General features: G+C 38.3%; 1 protein-coding gene across 3 annotated transcripts in view; it reads right to left on the bottom strand.

The window, feature by feature from the left end:
• SRBD1 (S1 RNA binding domain 1) overlaps positions 1 to 23,200 on the bottom strand; it is a 199,150-nt gene that overhangs the window by 166,660 nt on the left and 9,290 nt on the right. For all 3 annotated transcript variants that reach the window (XM_059406227.1, XM_059406226.1, XM_059406228.1), the window contains exons 4-7: positions 16,461 to 16,826; positions 7,196 to 7,362; positions 3,680 to 3,797; positions 2,021 to 2,159 (exon numbers count right to left, since the gene is read on the bottom strand). In XM_059406227.1, the coding sequence (XP_059262210.1) occupies positions 2,021 to 2,159; positions 3,680 to 3,797; positions 7,196 to 7,362; positions 16,461 to 16,826 (790 nt within the window). The remainder of the gene's footprint in view (positions 1 to 2,020; positions 2,160 to 3,679; positions 3,798 to 7,195; positions 7,363 to 16,460; positions 16,827 to 23,200) is intronic.

Here is a 23,200-nt window from a genome sequence, read left to right on the forward strand (position 1 = left end):
CATGGAGATATTCTGAAAATTCTAGGATATAGTCCATTTGTGACATGTGTATCTTTTTGATTCAGACCAAGTTCTTATTGGTCTGTGGCAAGTAAGAAGTGTCCTCCACTTCACAGTGAAAGAGCTGGTTTCTTAAACATTTCTTTGAGATATGACAGGAATGATAAAAAATATTTCTTTAGAAAACTAAGAGAATTGAGGATGATCATGAGTATGTGTATAGCCCAAGCAATGAAGGGACAGAGAAAAGAAAAAACAATCCAAACAAACTTAAAAACCAGTATCTAACTTGTTTGGAATTAATTGTAATTCTTCGACATTTATGATCAGAGTAAAGGGAGGAGGGAATAAAGTAAACAGAAAGTTCAATATATGTGCTAGTACTTCCGTAACTGCACTGAGCCCTGATGGAGCCCCATTATCAGAAGTACCACCAAGTGTCCATCACCATGTAGTTCATGAACATCACCATATACAGCCATGCCTTAAAGAGGCAGAGTTATCAAACCTACTCAGTAGGAACTCAGTATGTGTGCAAACTAAGGAAAACTTTGTACCAAAGGAGGTGGAAAGGAAAGGAAATCAATCATAAAAGAGTAAAAACAGACAATAAACCTTTGTGTATCTGATATTCTGAAAACTCTAATATTTGATTCTAAGAAAACATACTATTACTGGGCAAGAAAGTCCCCACTGTGGCTGACCTTAATGCTTGGCTTTATAGTCTCAGCCACTAGTAAAACATTAAAATTGCATCATTTGAAAATCCAATTAAAAATAGACATTAAAAAATTAAACAAACTTGAGTTTTACTCATTTCAATCCATCTCTAAATTCAATACTTCTGTGCTTTTTCTTTTAATTAATGCCATTTTCAAAACAAATATTAAGATGAGTGTATTTGTATATGAACAGACATTTGTATTTTTAGACACTCATCCTTAATCTTTTAATTGCAATCTCACATTGCTGAATAGTTTAAAATAAAAGCAGGTTATAATATGCTAGCATTCTCTACAGTGTAGTACAGAATGTGGATATTCTTATCAGATACTGCCCCCTATAGACACTTAGTTCTCCTAGCCAAAAGAATAAACAGAAGGCTAAAGAAATTAGAATGAGCATAGTACTTAGGAGAGCACCAATCTCCCCATCCATCCTATCCTGTCAGAGCACTCCTATAAAAAGCCAGTCTTTCTCAAAGAGCTCTCGCTCTAGGGCTTATTTTGTCAATAAAACCAATGTATTTTGACATGTATCAGTAGTCACTTTCCATGGGTTTCTCTTAGAAATTCTCTCTCCCCTACTCTTTCCAACTCACTTTTATTCTTGTGCACACATACACAAAAGGTTAGGAAGATACATTTCAGAAAAAGGACCCTTTACTCCTGGAGAGTAGAAGTGTGGAAATAGAACTTCACTTTATAATAATTATGTCAGAATTGTTGAAATTCTTTTTAAAAAGTAGATGACTTTTATAATTAAATAAATTTTTAGAAAGAATCAAAGTTTTACAAGACAACATAGGGCATTCTTTAAAACCTTGGGAAATGAAGCAATTTCTCTAAAAAGGAAAAAAAAAGCAAGTATCTTAGAGAAAAGATTAGCAAAATTAAAAAGATTAATAAACTAGTAAAATTAAGACCTATTTTCTGTTTATTTAATAGGCAGCATAAAGAAAGTGAAAAGAAGTTACATACTGGGAGAAAAGATCTGTAATACATATAACAGAAAGACTATCTTAAAAAGTACTTATAAATTAATTTAAAAAAAGAGAAACAATATAATAAAAATGGGCAAAAGACTAGAACAGGCACTTCATCAAAAGAGGAAGCTGAATGCTGAATGGTGGCAGGAGGTATATAGGGGTTTATTTTATTAGAGCTATTTATTCCTTATGTGCTATAATACTCTTTTGTATAGTCATTACGTAATGAAACAATTTTTTTTACATAGTTTTCAAATTAAAAAAGGAAAAAGAAAAAGAAACAAGAATAATCTCTTGAAGTAAAGCTGGTACCTTTCACATTGGGTCTAATGTAAGATAGCAGATTGAGCTCCCCTGGATTCTCAAGCAGTGTCTTGGCTGCTCCTTCTAATCCCAACTGCTTAGCTCTTTGGGCTTTTGTGCCTTTGCTCCCAGTTTTATATGGAGCTGACTAGAAGGGAAAAAAAAGTCAGAAAACATACCATATCATTCAGTTTAAAAAGCAAGTCAAAATTAAAACACAAAATTAGAAGACATGTTGAGAATGCTAAAGACATCCTTTTCTCAACTCTTTCCTCTCTCTTCAGGGATGAATTAATACTAACCAGAGACTACCAGCTATACAAAGATGGTCATTCCTTATCTGACTCTTTACACTTTTCTATTCACTTCACATTAGTCATTTGTTTGTATTCACTCACCTTAAAAACTCTGCTTGGATTATAAGGACTAGAAGGTCCTCTCCTCAACCCAAGGGAGCTTCTCTAATAGCTAATAGCCACTGACACATAATGTTTCTACTTCTTAACACACATTCACTCCTCAACTTGAGCCATTCGGCTTCTTTCCTCATACCTTGCTGAAAGCAGTATCCGAAAGCGGCACAATGATCCCCTACTTACCAAATATACATTTTTCAGTCCTTATCTTGCCAAATCTCCCACTACATTTATTTACTTAACAAATGATGATTACCTTCTTCTCAGACTCTCTTCCCTATAATCTTTCATGGTGTCATTACTCCTGATTCTCCTCCTACTTCCCTAACCATTCTTTCCACGTCTCCTTCTTCAGTTCTCCCTTCCTCCACCCACGCTTCAAAAGTTAGTGTTCCTCAATGGTCTATCCTGACTTGGTTATCCACAAACTCTCTCAGAGTGAAATCTTCCATTCTCATGGTTTTAAAGACCAATTACATGCTGAAGACCCTCACAGCGAGGCCTCCAGCTGAGCACTCTCCTTTAGGATTCTCAATTCCATAACCTATACTCCTTTGTCTCCCCACTCAACTGGGAATGCCCTGGAGACAAGAAGTCTGCATTATTTATCTTAGCAAACCATACAAAAAATCATTTGATAGATATTTATTGAATAAGCACTTTATTGAATTAAATAATGATGGCTGATGACTTTAGCTTTCTATTTTCAGATCTTATTTAACTATAAAAAGATTGAAATCATAATATAATTAGATAGGTATTATATTAAAAGATTAAAAGAGGAGCACCTGGGTGGCTCAGTGGGTTAAGCCTCTGCCTTTGGCTCAGGTCATGATCTCAGGGTCCTGGGATCAAGCCACGCCTTGGGCACTCTGCTCAGCAGCAAGCCTGCTTCCCCTTCTCTCTTCTCTCTCTCTGCCTGCCTCTCTGCCTACTTGTAATCTCTATCTCTCAAATAAATAAATAAATTATATATATATATATATACATATATATATATATATATATATGTATATATATATATATATTAAAAGGGTTCCCTGGACCCTGGTGGCTCAGTCGTTAAGCACCTGCCTTCATCTCAGGTCATGATCCCATGGTCCTGGGACTGAACCCTGCATCAGGCTCTCTGCTTAGCAGAAAGCCTGCTTCTCCCTCTCCTACTCCTCCTGCTTGCATTCCCTCTTTTTCTGTCTGTCAAATAATAAATAAAATCTTAAAAAAAAAAAAAAAGATTAAAAGAGTTCCTTACCACATGTTCTAGTTCTTCAAAAGTTTTACAGTTCAGCAAGGCTTTTAACAAGCACTCAGACATCTTCCCCTCCTTCTTAATTTTTTGGATTGTACTATGAACCTTCTTTGCAACAGCCCTGGAAATAAAAACTTTTGTAATATACAAGACTTATGTGTCAAAACTTCCTTTTTGAGCTATCTCGAACTTACAGGAATGTTGTAGGTAAGATAAAAACATTTTTTCTCCTCCTAGCCATTTAAGAATAAGTTACCATTACCCAAATATTTTAGTGTATATTTTCTATAAACAAGAATCTCTTCTTACATAATATAGCCATCAAAATGAGGTAATGAATATAGATGTATTATTATATTCTAATCTGCAGATCTCACCCAAGTTTCACCAACTGTTTCATTAATGTCCTTGACAGCAAATTCTGTTAAGAGTGGGTTGTGTGTAATTGCCATGTGTCTATGGTCTCCTTCAAGCTGAAACAGTACCTCAGTGTCCCTTTGATTTTCAAAGCTTTGATACTTCAGATGTTACAGGCCAGTTATTTTGTAGAACGTCCTAGTTTTGAGTTTCTCTGATGTTACAGAAGTAATGCCATGTTCTTATCACTGCATCCTTTAGGGGGCAAATGGTTTTCACTTGTACATTACTAATCACCTTAGATCATCTGATAGTGTCTGTGGGTTTCTCCATCATGCAGCCACTTTATTTCTTTATAATTAAGTATTTTTTGGAAAGGTACTATAAAACTATTTTTTATCCCACTCCTTATTAAACTTTCAATTTATTTGCTGATTTATTTATATTACCACAAACTCAGGGTTTTTAATTTAATGGTTATAATCCATTATGAACACTTATTTTGATGCTCAATTATTCTGAATTTGACCAGAAGTAACCCCTCCAGGCTAGTTTCTGTTTTCTTCTGACATATCCCCATCATTCTTTGAGCACTTCCTTATTCTCTGGCACCCAATATTCCAGGCTTTTACTTTCCTTGCCCCAGCCCTGGAATCAGGTGACTAGTATATAGAAATCAAGTTATGGGTGCTAGATGTGCTCATTGCTACTGGGTATCACCACTCAGGACCAGCAAACCGAGCACCCATACCTGGTTTCAAAATACCATTCTCCAATGGAGAGAGCCAAGATTTCACAAAGAAAAGCTGATTCCAGGATCAATGCATAGGCAGGAGCAAGGGCACAGTCATACCACCACTTTATGATGATTTTGTACTATGAATACAAATCCTATTGTTATATCTAATGCCTCTCATCTTATTTTGATACCTGTTACTACTTACAGCATCTGCCTAATTGGAACTGCTAAAATGATGGGAAAAAGTTAGATGAAAATATAGATTATTAGAAATGATTGATAGGAAAAAAATCTACTTACAAAAAAGAAAAAAAAAAGATTGTCAATTAAATAGGAAGCATATGCAGTACTTAGATTACAGCCTCTGTATCTTTTACATTCCTGGTAGCCCAAGACTGTTTTCAAGGGCTGAAGCCCACCAGGGTTATTTTGACAAAAGGCCAGTGTCCTACTGGATTGCACATATGGAAGAGGAAAGACATCTTTAGAGAAAATAGGAAGCTTTTCCTACTATATATAATCAACCTTTGTTATTCACATTTTTAACAGTGACCCTCAGTAAAAAATTTTTCACCTTGCAACCTACTACACATATACATATAAATAATTTTAGATAAAGTTACAGAAACATAATATAAATATATACAATAGTTAAATAAACATATGGTAAATATTTTCAGGAAACAATATTTACTTTTACTACATAAATCACACTCTTACATTTTCTATTCTCTAATTTTTGTTAAAGTGGTAATGACCCACTACATTAGTTTCACTGCTCCTTTACAGATAGCAATTAACAGACTGAAAATCAATACTCTAGTTATAGAAAATGTTGAGCTTAAGAAAAAAAAGAGAGACCATATCCCATTTCCAAATCTCTGCATGGTATACAAACATCTTCCAAGACCCAGTCAATGCCCCCACTTACTCAGAGAAATATCCTCCACTAATATTTGAAGTATTTCACTACTAACAGATACCCAGGGAATGAACACTTATGAAGTGTTTTTTTTTTTTAATAGGAAAAGAAGTAATAGTAATCTTGACATAAAGCTTCTATTTGTCCCCCATACAACCAAAAATTATTAGAATACCTTTAATTTTTAAAGTAAACTATCCTTGTTTGTGATACTTTCCTCAATTTCAGGTCCCCAAATTCTCAGATTTTCTTCACTATCTTGCCTTCAACCAAACAAAGTTTACCTCACAATTCATAAACTACTGGCCTTCTACATGTGGCCTGTAGACAGTTTCACCTGGCCCTGAAAATTTTTATATAAAAACTCAGATTACTAGGTTCTTGGTGGGGTGGGCGGAGGATAGGACAAGCTGGCAAACTGTGTGAAGCCCACATGTCAGTCATCAGCTGGAGTAGATTCTTCCCCTCTTAGGATCTCTAGTTTGTATCCCTTGATGCTTTATTATACTAACTTGGGCCTGGAAGACTTAAATCTGAAACCACTTGATTAGCTAGTCATTTACTTCTGGGTTGGCTAATTGATTTTGCTTTTCAAGAAAATGTAACTCTCCACCTATTAGCATTTTAATCCTCCTGGCACTAAAAGAACTTCAACAAAAGGTATAGAAATGCTAGTGACATGCAGGTTCCTCCCACCCAAGAAGATTATTAGGCTGCTTGTAAAAAATAACTTTTAGCACTTTTAGAATGGCTTGAAGGTAAGATTCTATCCAATTTTTATCAGATCCTTGTCGTAGAGTTGAAGAACACACACATTAACAACACAGTGCTGGCATGTAGGAGACAGGCAATAAATGCATGAACGGTGAAGAATGTTTAAATAAACTCTACCGAAAAATACAGTTAATCTTTTAGTCTTTGCATGCTTATTTCTGAGTCATTACAGTAAGTCCAGAAGTATAATTTTTTAAGGGATGCTTTTCATTCTACAGCTATACAAAACTTAAAACCCACTAATACCAAATTACCATGCTCTTTAAAAGATCAGAAAAAGGAAATATACATATTTACCACCAAACTCTATACTGCCAAAAAAACCTCACCATTTAGGGACTTCATAGTATTAAGAGGACAGTTTTATATAAGCTATTGAAGATTCTGTTTCTGTTTCCTTCCTTTGCCATTACACACAACTATTTCTATGAGAGAATATGAAGGTCAAACTCTTAAGCACACACTTAAGGCAAACCTCCTTCCTGCTCATGTGTGCCCAAGCTATTCATAAATGCTCCAGCAGAGGGACTCTGTACACACCTAAAGAAGTAAAATGAACCTGACGTCTTCTGTCACAAGGCGACTACATTCAATTACAATAATTCAAGAAGACAAAACAATGGGACTGTTGAAATATGCTGTCATTCACTTCCTCACTGTTTCTCCTCACTGGCTCACAAGGCCTCTTTCCACTCATAGTAGCCTCCTCCCTTCCCAGGTTTCTTACCGGAGCTCCTCCAAGGTTTGTCGAACTTCTCTCAAGGAATCAGCATCGAGGTTATTAATAAGCTCTTTTCGATACCGTATAATGAAGGGAATTGTGTTATCATCATTAAAGAGACGAATAATGTTGGCACAAACCCAAAGTTCAATATTAGTTCTCTCAGATAAAACCTGCAAATTAAGGATACTTAGTGGTTTAAACATTTATATGATAATGTATGGTTCAAATATAATCAAATAATGTTCTTCAGTCACTTAGGAACACTTGCGGTGGTCTGAAAAAACACATACATGTACTAACAATCATAAAACCATCATTTCATTAATTCAGTAAAATCCAATCAAAGCCACTCTGTAATCATTCAAATTCTACAGGACTCAGGAAGACTCATTTTTCACCTCTCAAGATTAGCAGCAAAGATCAAGGAATTGGTAACTCATTGTGTTGACATGTGTCAACACATGACACTGTGCTGTCTCACTGCTAGTGAGAAAGCGCACTGGTATAACCTCTGCAGGAAGAACAAGTTGGCAGTATTTATCAAGATTTATAATGCATAAACTCTTTGACCCAGCAATTCCACTCTGGAACTTATCCTGGTATATTCATACTCCTAGAAAATGATACTATTTATAGTGGTATCTTTTGAAGAACCTTTTCCAGCATAATAAAAGTCAGCAAAAACCTAAGTCTATACTAGGAAACTGGTAAATAAATCATGATATGATAAGAGTAGAATGAATACCATGCAACTAATCTTATGTGAAGTGATACGGAATGACTCACGAGACCTAGGAACATGGCTTACTTTCAGAAAAGTAATGGATGAGTAAGGGTAGGAAAACTTTTCTGTATCTTTCAATTTTCATATCATACACATATACTGCATATTTAAAATAATTAATTTTTAAAAAAGCAGATCTATAGGTTTCAGGAGAACGTACACATATGCAGAAAAGTTTACAGAAGTCAGCCTGAAGAAGAGAAAGAAGGAAAGGCAATTTCAGTAACTGATCTCAAAACCTAAGCAGATTTTTCAAGTACAGCACAAAAGACATAAATTTTATTATTATTTCAATTCTGATACCCATGATCAGCCAAAATTGGAAGGGGGAAAAAAACCCCAGAAAAGTCACTAAAGAATTATCAGAATCAATTAATTAACAAAATCAAGTCAATATATAATACAGGATGAATTTCAAAACTACAGATGAAATAAGAAGCTGAAATCCAGAGATTATCAAGGGAGGGTACTCATTCTCCTGGCCATCTCAAATCCTGAGGCCCACATCTTCCCACATTTTGATGCATTAATACCACCTCTCTGATGAGTGAGAACGCCAACTTGAAATCTCCAGCCCTGGCTCTCTTCCACATGAGCTCCAGACTAATTTTGACAACTACCTGCGATATTCTCTTGAAAACATAATGGGCATCTCAAACTGGGCTTTGCAAAGTGATCTCTCTCTCAGACGTATTCCTTCTCCAGTTTTCCCCCTTATTAAGTCCAAAAAGCAATTTAAGCCACAAAACTAAGAGTTAATCCTTTTGTTTCCTTCAACTCTTAATCCGTTCTACCATAAGATCTAATTAACTCTTAACTACAAAATATTTCTGTAGTCTATTACTGTTCTTCATTTCTTCCTCCCCACACCTGTCTAGTTCAAGCCAGGATTACTCAACAGCCTGTAACTATTCTTGCACCCATTCCAATCCCATCTATTCCAGTCTCCATGAATCAATAAGAATTATCTTTTTAAAATGTATATTGGGGGGTGCTTATGTGGCTCAGTGGGTTACAACCCTTGATTTCAGCTCAGGTCATGATTTAGGATCTTGGGACTGAGCTCGGGCCCCATGCTCCCTGCCCATCGGGCTCCATGCTCAGCGGTAAGTCTGCCTAAGGTTCTGTCTTTGTCCCCCTCCCTCGCTGCCCCTCCCCCCATCCCGCCTGCACGCACACGTGTGTGCATTCTCCCAAATAAATAAATCTTAAAAAAAAAGATAAAATGTATACTGAATCATGTATAAAAGTTAAAACCTTTCAATGATTTTCCATTGCACTTAGAATCTAAACTCCTTACCATGACCCCAAAGACATCAGCCTACTGCCAAACTCATCTAATCCTCCCCTCATTAGAAGGCTGACCCAGTGAGGGTGGCCTGGGTGGCTCAGTTGGTTAAGCATCTGCCTTCAGCTCAGGTCATGATCCAGGGGTCCTGGGATTGAGCCCCACACTGAACTCTGCACAGTGGGGAGCCTGATTCTCCCTCTCCCACTGCTGCTCCCCCTGCTTGTGCTGTCAGTTAAATAAATAAAATTTTAAAAAAAGAAGAAGAAGAAGCCAGTCCCAATGACTTTCTCTTAGTTCCTAGAGCAAGCCCAGTTGTTCCTCTCTTTAGAGACCTTCTGAAGTTGCTCTCTCATCCAGAAATGCTGCTCTTGCTTGTTATTTTCCCTGACCTCTACAAAATCAGACTCATTAGTATTTTCTCAAACCTGTACCTCTTCCTATTTCTTATTCCAACTAACATCGTCTTCTACAACAGAAATTCTCAGGAATATTATGGCTATCTCCTCCAACACCACCTTCCCACTATGTATTAGCTATGCACCTTGAGAGAACTTAACCTGAACTCTACCTCCACAGCATTTTTTTCAGTATCCAACTCTTTCATATATAACAGCCAGAGTGTGGCCAGAAAGATTGGTCCAGTCAGCATGAAGCTCAAGGTTTGGGTTGAAACTCTGGACCCAGGTACAGTTTCTTCTAGAGAAACATGGTTTGTACACATAGACTCTTAAAGCTGAGAATGGCAGTACTAAGAGAATCATGGAAAGACTGCTTCAGTGCACTGATCAAACTTTTCCTGTTACAGAGGTCAAGAAATCACCTTCATTGTGTAAGCTAGTTTGAGATGGGTTTTCTCTTACGGCAACCAAAAAGCATTCTAGTCGATGTCCTCAGTATCACTGTGAGTTCCCTATCATGACCATATAAATTATCATTAAAGAAGCAAACTGATTTCTAAAATGTCTGTTCTTTCCTTTCAAATTCCCTTTCTGCTAATATCATTTTTTATTAGAACCACAGAGCAGTTCTGTTTTCCATGCTTTCCACCCAGCCTCTCCGCATTACTGCTGATTATGTTTCTAAAACACAGATATAATAAATCAGGTATTTTTTCTCTTTTTCTTCTTTTGAACAGAAGCTCCAATAACTTTTATCTACATACTGGTAAAAGTTCAACCACCGTGGCATAGTTTTAAAATATCTTCCTAAGTGTGGTTCCAAATTGCAGTGTCTTACAGGAATAAACAATCTAGAAGGGAAGGTAAATGTTAATGCAAATAAATACAAATAAAACAGGATGTGCCAGTGATACACTCTTTTCAGGGAAGAGAAAGGTCCCGCAGGGGTAATCAAGGAAGGCTTCTTACAGGGGTAGCATTTCAACTGGCCCTTGAAAGACAAGCCAGATGGTAAAAGAGATATGAAAAATGAAAATGATCAAAATGCTCAACATTTTGGAACTGTGTGATTGTTATAGAAACCCATTGGTTCCCACTATCCTAAACTACCTCAGCTATTGTTAACTGAAAGGGGCTCAAACACAGCCCAAGGTCCACATCTGGGTCATACATGGTCCTAACAAATACAGAAGCATCATATATGTTAAGGGAGTGTACGCTGCTACTTATGTAGATTTGCTCCTTGAAAGTGAAGACAACAAAACCCCATATAAGCAGTCTATACTTTGGGGCCTCCAGATCATCCAATTCCTTGTCTTAATTTAGTCAAATGTTTATTTGACACATTATATGCCAATATAGCTTATATTATATGCCAATAACCATACCAAGCCAGTGAAAACAAAACGTAAAATGCCAAGTCCCTCTTTCCAAGGAGCTTACAAGCTAGAAAGAAGACAGACAAGTAGCTAAATTATATTGTGATCTGTACTCTTGCAGAAGCACATAGATTGTTTCAAGAGCACATGGGAGGTATAAACATCTAATTCTGCAGCGATGAGGCAAACAACAAAGACATAACTAAAACAGTTAAAAGCAGAGATCAAACTTTAGGGATGTGTAAAAGTAAGGCAGAGAACTACTACAGTTTTCACTTTTAAATGATTTTCATTTATTACTTTAATAACATTTGCAGTTAACTGGTAAGGAATGAGAGTAAAGTAAAAAGGAAGGCAGTCTCAAGACTTTTTTCAACCCTAACACTTAAATAAGAGAGGTACTTGTTGTGACTGTTGTTTGAAGCTAACACTTGTATAGAGCTTACTGTGTTTCATACTTTCACATATTCAGTATTAACTCAAATTATATAAGCCTAGGTTATTATTACTCCCATTTTATTGATAGAAAAACTGAGGCCCCTAAAAGTTAAGTAAATTGCCCAAAGGCCCACAAGCTACATTACCTTTTCAAAAATTTGGTTTGTGTGCAAAGCAAGATGATTTTTTTTCAGGCAAAAATGTAAGTTAGACAGTAACCTCACTCTCTTTCTGAATCCCACTGCAGATGAAACATAATGCCTTCATACTGCCCTCTGGTGTCTAAAACTTGCAACAAAATGGACTTCTTCCAAAGTGTCCTGAGATTTATTCCTCTAATCTATATTCCTATTCCCTCAGTTAAAAAAAGAAAGCATCTGAGTATCAACAAACTATAGCCTTAATCATCCTGGCAGCATCTATATTTTAAAAGAACTAAAATTAAATTAAATTCGGGGCACCTGGGTGGCTCAGTGGGTTAAAGCCTCTGCCTTCTGCTCAGGTCGTGATCCCAGGGTCCTGGGATTGAGCCCCACATTGGGCTCTCTGCTCGGCAGGGAGCCTGCTTCCCTTCCTCTCTCTCTGCCTGATTCTCTGCCTACTTGTGATCTCTGTCTGTCAAATAAATAAATAAAATCTTAAAAAAAAAAAGACAGTTAAAAAAAATTAAATTCTACTCTAATGAGTAGAACTGAGAGAACTCTCTACTCAAAATCATTCCCCAATCAGCAGTTCGACACCTCCTTTCTCAAAAGTTTCTTTTTTTTTTTTTTTTAAAGATTTTATTTATTTATTTGACAGACAGAGATCACAAGTAGGCAGAGAGGCAGGCAGAGAGAGAGGAGGAAGCAGGCTCCCTGCTGAGCAGAGAGCCCCATGCGGGGCTCGATCCCAGGACCCTGGGATCATGACCTGAGCCGAAGGCAGAGGCTTTAACACACTGAGCCACCCAGGCACCCCTCTCAAAAGTTTTTGATTCCTACTGTTCTCTTTACCCATGCCTATTTATTTTATTATATTACTTACCTTATCACACACAGAATCTTCCTTAAAGACTGCAAACGGAAAAACTATGCTGTTAGAAGTTAAACGAGTGGTTAAAGGAAAGGGGACAGGAGACTGGAAAACCATATAAAGGGGATTATAGGGTGCTGATCAGGTTCTGTTTTTTCACCTGGAAGCTTGTTAACTTTGAACATTAATAAGCTATATATACTCCAAAATAGTATATATACTTCAAAGTAGAAGTATGTATACTTCAAAAATAGATTTTTGGGGGCGCCTGGGTGGCTCAGTGGGTTAAGCCACTGCCTTCGGCGCAGGTCGGGACCTCAGGGTCCTGGGATCAAGCCCTGCATCAGGCTCTCTTCTCAGCGGGGAGCCTGCTTCCCACCACTCTCTGCCTGCTGCTCTGCCTACCTGGGATCTCTCTCTCTCCATCAAATAAATAAAAAAAATCTTTTAAAAAAAATAGATTTTTGGGGGGACGTCTAAGTGGCTCAGTTGGTTAAGTGTCTGCCTTAGGCTCAGGTCATGATCCCAGAGCCTTGGATTGAGTCGCACATCATGAGGCTCCCTGCTCAGCGGGGAGCCTGCTTCTCTCTCTGCCTGCCTCTCCCCCTGCTTGTGTGCTCGCTCTCTCTCTCTGACAAATAAATAAAATCATAAAAACAAAAGATGTGTTTTAAAGCCCATAACAAATACTGGCTAAATCATAAAAACAAAAAGAGCTAATGCAATTGTTTCACTTAATCCCTCCTGGAACAAACAGGTAACCTAATGGATGGTGTGTGCTTACATGTAGAGGAGCAATGAGAAAGCCAACTCAGACACACTCACCTCCTCGCAGTCCCACTTCTTTCCCTAATTTTGTCATCCCCTGGTCTTCATCACCCACACCATTTCCCATCATCTCTTGCAAGAAATATGGCTAATAAAGAGAGTTGGGCTTGCTCTTCCTCTCTAATCTGGCAAACCTTACTAACACATGTGGCTACTCCACTCCTTACTCCCAGCCCCCTCAAAATAAAGAGACTCTAATAGCAATCACCATTTTGAAGCATTTAATTTTCTCAAAAACTGGTTGTAGCTAGTCACCTCTTCAAATTCTAAAAAAGATCACAGTATTTATATCATATTTGCATAATTATATAATGTTCTTTAATGAAAATTAGTTTCTGATTGCGACCACACATTTGCAGTTTGGGGAAAAGGGCTGAAGAATAGGTTGCCTCTGCTCAAAGGGATCTGGAAATCCCCGTTTCTGAGTTAGAAATGGACACAAAGTATGTTTACACATAAAGTCTATAAGTAACTTGAGTACTTAAGTATTGGCAATGCAGTTTTCTCTCCCCAAACAAGATGGTGATGTTCCTGAAAAAGCAGTTGAATTTTCAGAGTTGAGAAACACACCGTGAAGGGAAAAAGCAAAGGATCATGATGACAGGGGATATGGGGAACTGCACACAAAATGAAGGAAACAGAAATGACATCTCCCACATGATCAATCGGTAATGATTAATAATCTCTATATAATTAATTTCCATTGACTAGCTATCTAGCTATCTTTCAGTATTTCCCCAAAGAACTTGGCCACATATTTTGTTTTGTGGCAGAAAATACACATATCAAAGGCATTTCAATGAATCTAATCCTCATCCAAAGGGTCAAAGCCTTCCTGACTGTCAGACTCAGCACTGGTGACTCTCACTCTTCTCAGTCTCCTCTCCCCTACCACCTGCCACTGCTGTCAACCATGTTTGGAAGCAGGAATGCAGTGCCAAGATAAAATTATTCTCTGCTGTTTATGGAAGAATGAGAAAGGAAAGAAAAAGAAATCCACATACACCACAAGAATTGTCTGAAAAAGTAACTAAATGTTGGACAATGAAGACTGCAGCTGGTTAAACAAAAAAACCCCAATGCAAATCACACCTAAAGTTTCCCAGGCAACCCCTAAAGCCATCTAGAAAATGCTGAGCTTCCTAGTTGTCAGGGTGCCCGGGGAAGGTGGCAGCTGTAGCAGCCATTTCTCCCAACTCACAAGCAAGGAGTGCCAGATCCTAAAAGCAGTCCTGTTTGAACTGTCAAAAAATCACTTCCAATAAGGAGGAGGAGGAGAAAACAATGCTTGGAACTGAAAAGAAAGAGAAAACTGAGAAATAGCCTTCCTCGAGTCCTCACGGTTTTCCTATTTCTGGTTCAAGGCCTTTGGGAGACTTGATCACACTTTGTCCCTTTCATTCTTTGAAAGACCCCATGTCCTTGGTAATAAACTCTTTCCTGCTTAGATCATTAGAAGTAGGTTTCTATCACTTATAATTAAGAGATAATGGGCTAAGGCAAGACCATTTTCATCTCTTTCTCTGTTACACAGCTTAGGGGATGGGTGTGAAGCAAAGTGTCATAGGGTAAGCAGCCCTTAACCTTGAAGAATTTATCTCTGTATTTCAAGAGATTTCGTGGTCTCTGAAACGTTCCTCCCTCCTTCCTGCTGCCTTTCCAAGATTAGAAGCAGACTTATGTCAATAGTAGAGACATCAGCTTCTAAGTCTTAGTGAAAAGAAAAGGAAATGGGAAACATCCACCTGCCCCTGTGAGTCTGGACTAGAACTAAGCAAGGGGTCTGCCTTTCAAGAAAGCCTTCAGGTGAATCTGATGCAGGTGGTCCATGACTATTCTTTTAAAATATGTCCTTGTAAGGGATGGGGATAGGGAGAAAACAAAAAAAAGTAAAACCATGTCCTTGTGAATAAAGAAAGTAAATAAAGTGAATAAGTGAATAAAGAAAACAATGGTACAGAAAGGAGACCAATGATATACTGTTTCTCCAAGAAACTTCGGACTATTTAGTTCAGGAACAAGGATGAGAAGAAAGCTCTGAGGCAACATTCTACTCCTTAGTCAGCCAGAGAAGAGAAAAATCAAAATTAAAAGTTACCGGTGATGCTCTACTAATAGGTAACAGAAGAGACACCATGGGGGGAAAAACATTCCTCTAAAGAAAAAGGTTAACACACAGCTAATCCCAGACTGAGAAGTAGCAGCTGGAACAAGCAGAGGCCCTGGGCTCTAGAGCAGTAATTCACAGAAAGGGAAGGAGTACCCATCAGATTCACCATGATACAGACAAGAGGGAGGTCATATGCATCTCCCTGAGGGGCACTACCATAATTAAGTGTGAAATGTCCCCGGAGTATGTTGGAATAGACAGAAGTTGAGAATCACCATTTAAAAGTCACTCTTCAGGTCTTCTCTGCCATCTCTAAAGCCAAACAAGAAACTGGAAGAAATCCAAGGCAGCTCAAGTTGGAATTTAGCTAGATTTTTCCCAAGAAATTTCTAGACCCTGTTTACAGTATATTACAATATTACATTAAGAATTAGAGCTGTACTAATGGTCAATGTCCTAATCACTCACACTACTTTGATCAGGAAATACAGTCCAAGTTCAAAACAAGATCTTCACAATGAACTTATGAGGGCCTGGTCTGTTGGTGCAATATCTCTATACAGTGCATGTTCACCAAAACACCATGGCAGAAGCCCACCTTGCCTGAGGTCACAGCTCTTAGTTCAAGAGCTGATGATGATGATGAGCTATAAAATGAAACAGCATACCTAGGATAAGAACCAGTGGCCAGGGGCACCTGGGTGGCTCAGTGGGTTAAAGCCTCTGCCTTTGGCTCAGGTCATGATCCCAGGGTCCTGGGATCGAGCCCCGCATTGGGCTCTCTGCTCAGCGGGGAGCCTGCTTTCTCCTCTCTCTCTCTCTGTCTGCCTCTCTGCCTACTTGTGATCTCTGTCAAATAAATAAATAAAATCTTAAAAAAAAAAAAAAAAGAACCAGTGGCCAAAGCCTCCAGAAATCACTAGAAAAACTGAAGAGACCTGAAAATTTCCAACCTTTCCTTAGCCAGTGCCATTCTTACTCTAATCAAAAAGAAAGGAACCCCACAAACTAAATGACTGCACATACCTGTACTATGTCCCAGTTCATTTCCACCTCCTCTTTAATGCTGTTGGTATTTGCTGGAAACCTCACAGGCTGCCCCTGAGGACATGCTTCGGTCTTCACTTTCTTTAAAGGGGACTGGCCAAATGTAAAGTCATCTTCATTTTCTTCCTTCTTGCACACACTTTCCCACACCGTGCTCGTGGATGGCGTCTCTGTACTATTGGCCATGGCGGTTTCTTCATCAACTTTCAGTTTTTTGGTCCTCTGACCAGAAGATGACTGAGCTGAATTCTTCAGTTTTGTCTTTGCTGTTTTCAGAGTCTTCATGCTATCCAATTTATTTTTTCTGTCTTCCAAATCAACATCAGCAATAGCCACAGAGTTATTCTATCAAACCACAAACAGAACACATGAAAATTAAAAGATAAAAACTAAATATCCTGGAATATTATTCAGGAATAAAAAAATTACTGATACACACAATTACGTGGAAGAATCTCAAGGAAATTATGTTGAATGAGGAAAAAGGCAATTGCAAAAAGTTACATACTTTAAAATTTACATAACATTAATGATTAATGCTTTATTTACATTCCCCAAAAAATTAGTGATTACTGGAGGGTCAGAGATGGGGGTAAGGGTCCAAAAGGAGGTAGGTGTGGCTACAAAAAGGCAAATACTAGGCAGTACTAGGGATGCTTGTGGTGATGGAACCATTCTGGATGGTGGATACACATATGAATACAGGTGATAAAATTGTACAGAACTAAGCATACAGAAATACACAAATAAATGAATACAAAAAAACTGGAGAAATTTCATAAGGTCCCTAGATTTTGTCAATGTAAATACCCTGGTTATGATAGTTTACTATAGTTTTGTAAAATGTTACGGATGGAAGAAATTAAAGGGTATACAATCTCTGTATTATATTTTACAACTGCATGTGAATCTATAATTATCTAGAAATAAAATGTCCCATTTTTTAAAAACAAGTAAAGGATAAGTTTATGGAAGCTGGAAAAAAACAAGACTTAAAACTTGCAATCAGGGGTGCCTAGGTGGCTCAGTCGTTAAGTATCTGCCTTCAGCTCAGGTCATGATCCCAGGGTCCTGGGATCGAGCCCTGCATCAGGTTCCCCACTCAGTGGGAAGCCTGCTTCTCCCTCTCCCACTTCCCTTGCTTGCATTCCCTCTTTCACTGTCTCTCTCGCTGTCAAATAAATAAATGAATAAAATATTTTAAAAATAAAAAATAAAACTTGCAACCAAAAGTCAACCCTTTGGGGGAAAAAAGTAACACTCACATACTCAGAAAACACAGCAGGCTAATCCCGCCACCAACTCATGCAGAACGCTAGGAACAGAAAACACAGCATGACAGCAGAGTGGTGTCAGGCATTTTTTTAGGAGGAATCTACACAGTAGTCCACCTAGTGTCCAGGAGCCACTCTCTCCACCACCCCCAGCCTTCGCAATAGCTCAGGTGTGAAGGAATGACAGTTGGCATTCATTTTGGCACTGGAGTGATAAATAACATAACAGACCCTACCTGCATGGAGTTTACAGTTTCACAGGCTAGCCTGTTTCTGGTTACCTAAATAGATGTCGATGGCGCCAACTCAACCAAATGAAGAATTCCCAAACTATTTTTTAGTCAAAATTCAATTTTCTCTCCTATCAAGTATTTTTCCAGAATTACTGACTACTGAAAATACTTTGAACTACAACATCCCCATCCTTAAACTCACCCACCACCACCTAACCTGGAGATGATGTACATTAGAAACCCTCTGAGTATTACATGTTTAGCTGAAACATAATGGGTAAGAACAGAGATATAAAAATAGAATGACGCATAGGTTCATAAGAGTTGATAATAACTTGATGAAATGGCTTGATACAGTAAAAGAAAGGTGTCAGCCATACAGAGGGCTGCAACCATAGAGGGGCAGAACAAGAGGAATTGTAAAAAAGCAAATATGATCAACATTCTTCTAAACAATGTAAGAGGAAGAGGATAGCTTAGCAAACAGACTCTGAGTATTTTGGTCGCATTGGTAAGACAGCCCTCCTGAGATGAATCCATCACACTACCTTAGATTCATGCATTTAAAACATCTGATGTCCTTGTGACAAACATAAGGCCTAGACCATAGGAGGCATTCAATAAATCCAAAAGAATGGATTTATCTAATTCTCCCAATCTGGATCCATGCTCATGGAGTAAATCTCTGATTCTTATTTAAGTGCCTACTTACTTCAGCCTCTGAGGAGAGACAATACCAGTCAGAAAAATGTCATGTCCTTGTGATTATTATATCAAATCGTTAATTATTAAATCAATTCTCTGGTTTTACACACCCCTCTTACAAGCACAGCTGAGGTAAAACCACCCACGAGAGATGTTTTGATTTCTGAAATGCTGACAAAATCATGTTGCTAACTTAGAAACCCAGTTCCATCACATACTATCTATTATCCATGAGCAAATCACTTCACATTTCTTGCTGTGGCTTTCTCATCTATAAAATCAGGATGGTAATAGCACATGCCTCGAGGGGTGGTGATGAGGATTGAGTAAGTTCACACAGCCGTAGCGTGAAGCATGTTGCCTGGCTTATAGGAAGCATGAAAACATCTGCAGATCCCACCATCAGTACCACCGCTACCGTATCTAGACTATCTTCTAGGAGAGGGAGAAGGAAGTAGACAAAGAAATGAAGAAAAAGTACAATGACCGAGAGGAAAATAAGAAAAGTCAACAATCATAAAGACACTTGAAAGGTACCCTCTCTGGAGTCTTCAGGCAAGATTTACCTAGTGTTTCTCAGTGTTGTCCTCAGGGCCTTTCAGGGGCTCTGCAAGGCCGCACTCTATTCATAATAAGGCCAAGACATGATCTGCCTTCTTTTGTTGACATTTCTCTGAGAGTACAAGAGCAATGGCACCAAGCAGTACTAGCAGTCACCGTTCCCTTCACCGCCACACTCTTAGAGTAAAACTATGTGAGTTTCACTTAACAATGCAGTTAAAAATTACTCATTTAGGGGCACCTGGCTTGCTCAGTTGGTAGAGAACATGCCTCTTGACCTCAGAGTGGTGTGTTCAAGCCCTACACTGAGCGTGGAGCCTACATTAAAATAAATTAAATAAATAAATAAATAAAAAGTATTGATTTTTATAGTTTCAGTCCTTGAAAACACACCTTTTTAATACTTCATGCTGAAATGGTGAGTACACATAGAACACTTCAGCTGCATGCGAAGGCATACAGATGTGCAGTGGTCATCTCGAACAAAAGCTTGCATGCACCCATTTCAGTTGTGAACTGAACCAGCTTCTTTTTCCAGAAAGTGGCATTTTTACTTGAAATAATGACTGACAAACTATGGTTATTCAGACTTGGGATACTTTTCCAGAAATGACCTGTGACTGTCACCTGAAGAAAACACCTGACATTTGCAACCAACAATAAATTTAAAAGTGAAAATTAGAATTTTGGAAATTGTACCCACTCTGAACTTGACAGCTTTCCAACACTGTGATGAGACTGGAGGTTATACTAATAAATGTGGTTTTTTGACACCAGGTAATGGAAGATGATAAAAATCCACAAGATCTCCATAAATCAGTGAACCGGTATTTTCCAAATGATCAATATATGTCACAAAATCATGCAGGGGTAAAAGACCCATTCAAATAACATGAACCAGTGGATTTTAATGTAGTAGAGTACAAGAAGTTCATTAACATGGTTTCAGATTTCACAATGAAACAAACTTTTAAGAAACTACCACTCACTGAGTTTTGGTACTGCATCAAATAAGCTTTTAAAATGCATCTCCCTTTTGCAAAAACATATCTGGGTGGAAGCAGGTTTTGTTTATACATTTCAGTTATATTCTAGTAAGTCAAATAAGACATTAAAGACATCTGCAAAAATGTAAACAATGTCATTCTTCTCACTAATTTTTTTTGTTTTGGGGAAAATATATACTTATTTTTCATTAAAATAAGATTTAGCTACATTAACATGTAATAGGTTTTTTTAAAAAATTAATCAATATTTTAATTTCTCATTTTCAATTTTTATATGGTAAATATTAATATCCTAACCCAATAACCAAAAGTTCCTTGGGTTCCTCAGGAAGTTTTAAGAGTGTAAAGGGGTTCAAAGACCAAAAGTTTGAAAAAGGTAGATCTAAACTATTGAAAACATAAGGAAATATCTCTCTATTTTATGAAGTTTCTGAGATTCTATAGCCTGTCTCAAGTTTAGTAAGCCTCCATGAGAACATTTTTCTTCCTTATGTTCAACCTGAATCTTTGGCTGACTGAAAAATCAAAGTTCATTTTCTTCTGCCCTCACTGCTTTTTTTTTTTTTAATCAGCCTTAACACTCCACATGGTTATTATGTAGCCTATGACTAAACCCAAGACTCCAAGAAGAATTTGACTATTCTTCTTTTTGTCATCTCTGAAAGCAAGTCAACTGTCTAAAGCAAAAAAGTGGCTCACTGTGTCTTTTCCAGTCAAATCAGTCAGCAGGCCTTGGCCCTGGCTTGTGTTGTACTGTGTGAGCTCAACAGATAACTGGAGAGGGATAAGGAGTTGAAGGGAGGCTTCTTAAAAACTAGATTTAAAAGAGCATTTTTATACTCTGTAGCAATTGAGTCACTGGAAGAAAAGTTGACGAGAGAAAAGAAAGGGAATGACTAAAGACACAGACCTTGAGCAAGAGGGGACAGCAATGACAGCCCCAGTGGTGGGACTAATCCTGGACAGGGGGATGACATTTCCTACACCGTAACAGGGCAGAAAAGGAAGGCAAATTGAGCTAGCCTGGTTGTGAAATAATGAGGAGCTTCATGAATTTTTAAACATGTAAAAGGCAATGTCATCAGCTGAAAGGGAGAGAAAGGAATTTAGAATTTTAAGAAACAAGAAAAAACTGGAAAAACAAATCCGCCAGAGGAAAAAAATGGGTCTACCAGGTATTTTTAGTGTAATTTTGAGGTCTGAGATTATGAATCTAAAGGAAAACCAATTAGGTCAAGGTTGTTTCAGCAAGAGTCAGCTGCTCTGTGCTGGCAGAGCAGAGGCAATGGCTCACCCAGTGTCGGGTCTGATCAGCCATGTGTGACTGAAGGAAAGAAGGGCAAAACTGGTGAGACTAATGAAAAGTGGTTTAAATGAGAGGTTATGTAGTCAAGACTAGGTAAAGTAAGAAAAGAAAAGGGCTGACTGATGGTGATCCATAAAGCAGATCTGGGGAAGCACTACAGTCCAACGACTGGGTCATAGCCCTCAGCCCTGGCTGTCCACAGAAGTCACCTGAGGAGCTTCAAGCAAACAATACAGCTGAGACCTGGGCCCATCTCTACCCTCAGAATTCTTTTCAGATTTAAATGGTCTAGTACAGGAGCATTTTTTCAAGCTCCCCGGGTTGAGAGCTACCAAGGAGATGTGACAAGGCTATAAAAGTGTGGCTGTGATGGCACCTGAACAGTGAACAAGGAGAAAAGGAAATGGTGAGATGGTGCTCCGAACACAGGATGCTTGGAAAGGAATGACAATAGCACAGTTTCTGATGATGGCAAGATTCAGGCTGAGCTCACGAGAGGAGCAGTAAAGGCAGAGAAGAAGACACGGTCCCTGGAGATGAGGAGGTCAAAGAACCAAGGCATCAGGGAGTGCATCCCAGTGGAGGAGAAATCACCAAGAACAACAGCAGAAGGTGGCAGAGAGGAGACATGAAATGGAGCTGAGCAAAAGTCTTCAGTGTCCAGAGTGGTGAGTAGGTTGGTAAATGCCAGCAACATAGAGAGGAAGAGACTAACAATTAATTTTGTCTGTGATGTTTGTTAAGGAGGCTACTGATTCTCATTCTACCCAAAATAAGGTTTTCAATTATTTTGTTCAGTGGTGGCTACAGCAGAGCAGAGCGCCAAACCTAAAGGAATAAAGTCTTCTAACATGCTCAATGTGCTTTTGCTGAGGTATAAAATGTGTGAATTTTGGCAATTCTGAAAGAAATTCTAAAAACTCCCCAGAATGTTTCTTAAGTGAAAAAGTTTCTATTCTAATTCTTTTTTTTTTTTTAAGATTTTATTTATTTCTTTCACAGAGAGAGATCACAAGTAGACAGAGAGGCAGGCAGAGAGAGAGAGAGAGGGAAGCAGGCTCCCTGCTGAGCAGAGAGCCCGATGCGGGACTCGATCCCAGGACCCTGAGATCATGACCTGAGCCGAAGGCAGGGGCTTAACCCATTGAGCCACCCAGGCACCCTCTAATTTTTTTTTTATACACATATAACTGAGCATCACTGGAAGGATCAAGAAATCACCATGACAAGGGTTCTTAAGCTGTACCTTCTTGAGCTATATTTTAATATTTAGAAGCTAGGCATGTGCACATTCTGCTGAAGAGAGGGTTCATAACTTTTATCAGATTCTCAAAGGTTTTATGGTCCTAATGCCAAAAACCACGGAACTAAGAGATATTTCGTAGGTTAGGCAATCCAGCTACTTTTAGGTGCAACCATACCACGCTTAATGAAAAACCTCCAAATTTTAATATCTCGTAGGTTAGGCAATCAAGCTACTTTTAGGTGCAACCATACCACGCTTAATGAAAAACCTCCAAATTTTGCCAATAATATAATAGATGTCAATACTTTCTCAGCTCTAGGTAAAGCCTGCTCACCCATTCAAGTGTGTTCAGTGAAAAGCTTGTATATAAAGATGAAGAAACAGAAG

This window comes from Mustela nigripes, chromosome 7, assembly GCF_022355385.1.
Source record: "Mustela nigripes isolate SB6536 chromosome 7, MUSNIG.SB6536, whole genome shotgun sequence".
NCBI classification, from domain to species: Eukaryota; Metazoa; Chordata; class Mammalia; order Carnivora; family Mustelidae; genus Mustela; species Mustela nigripes.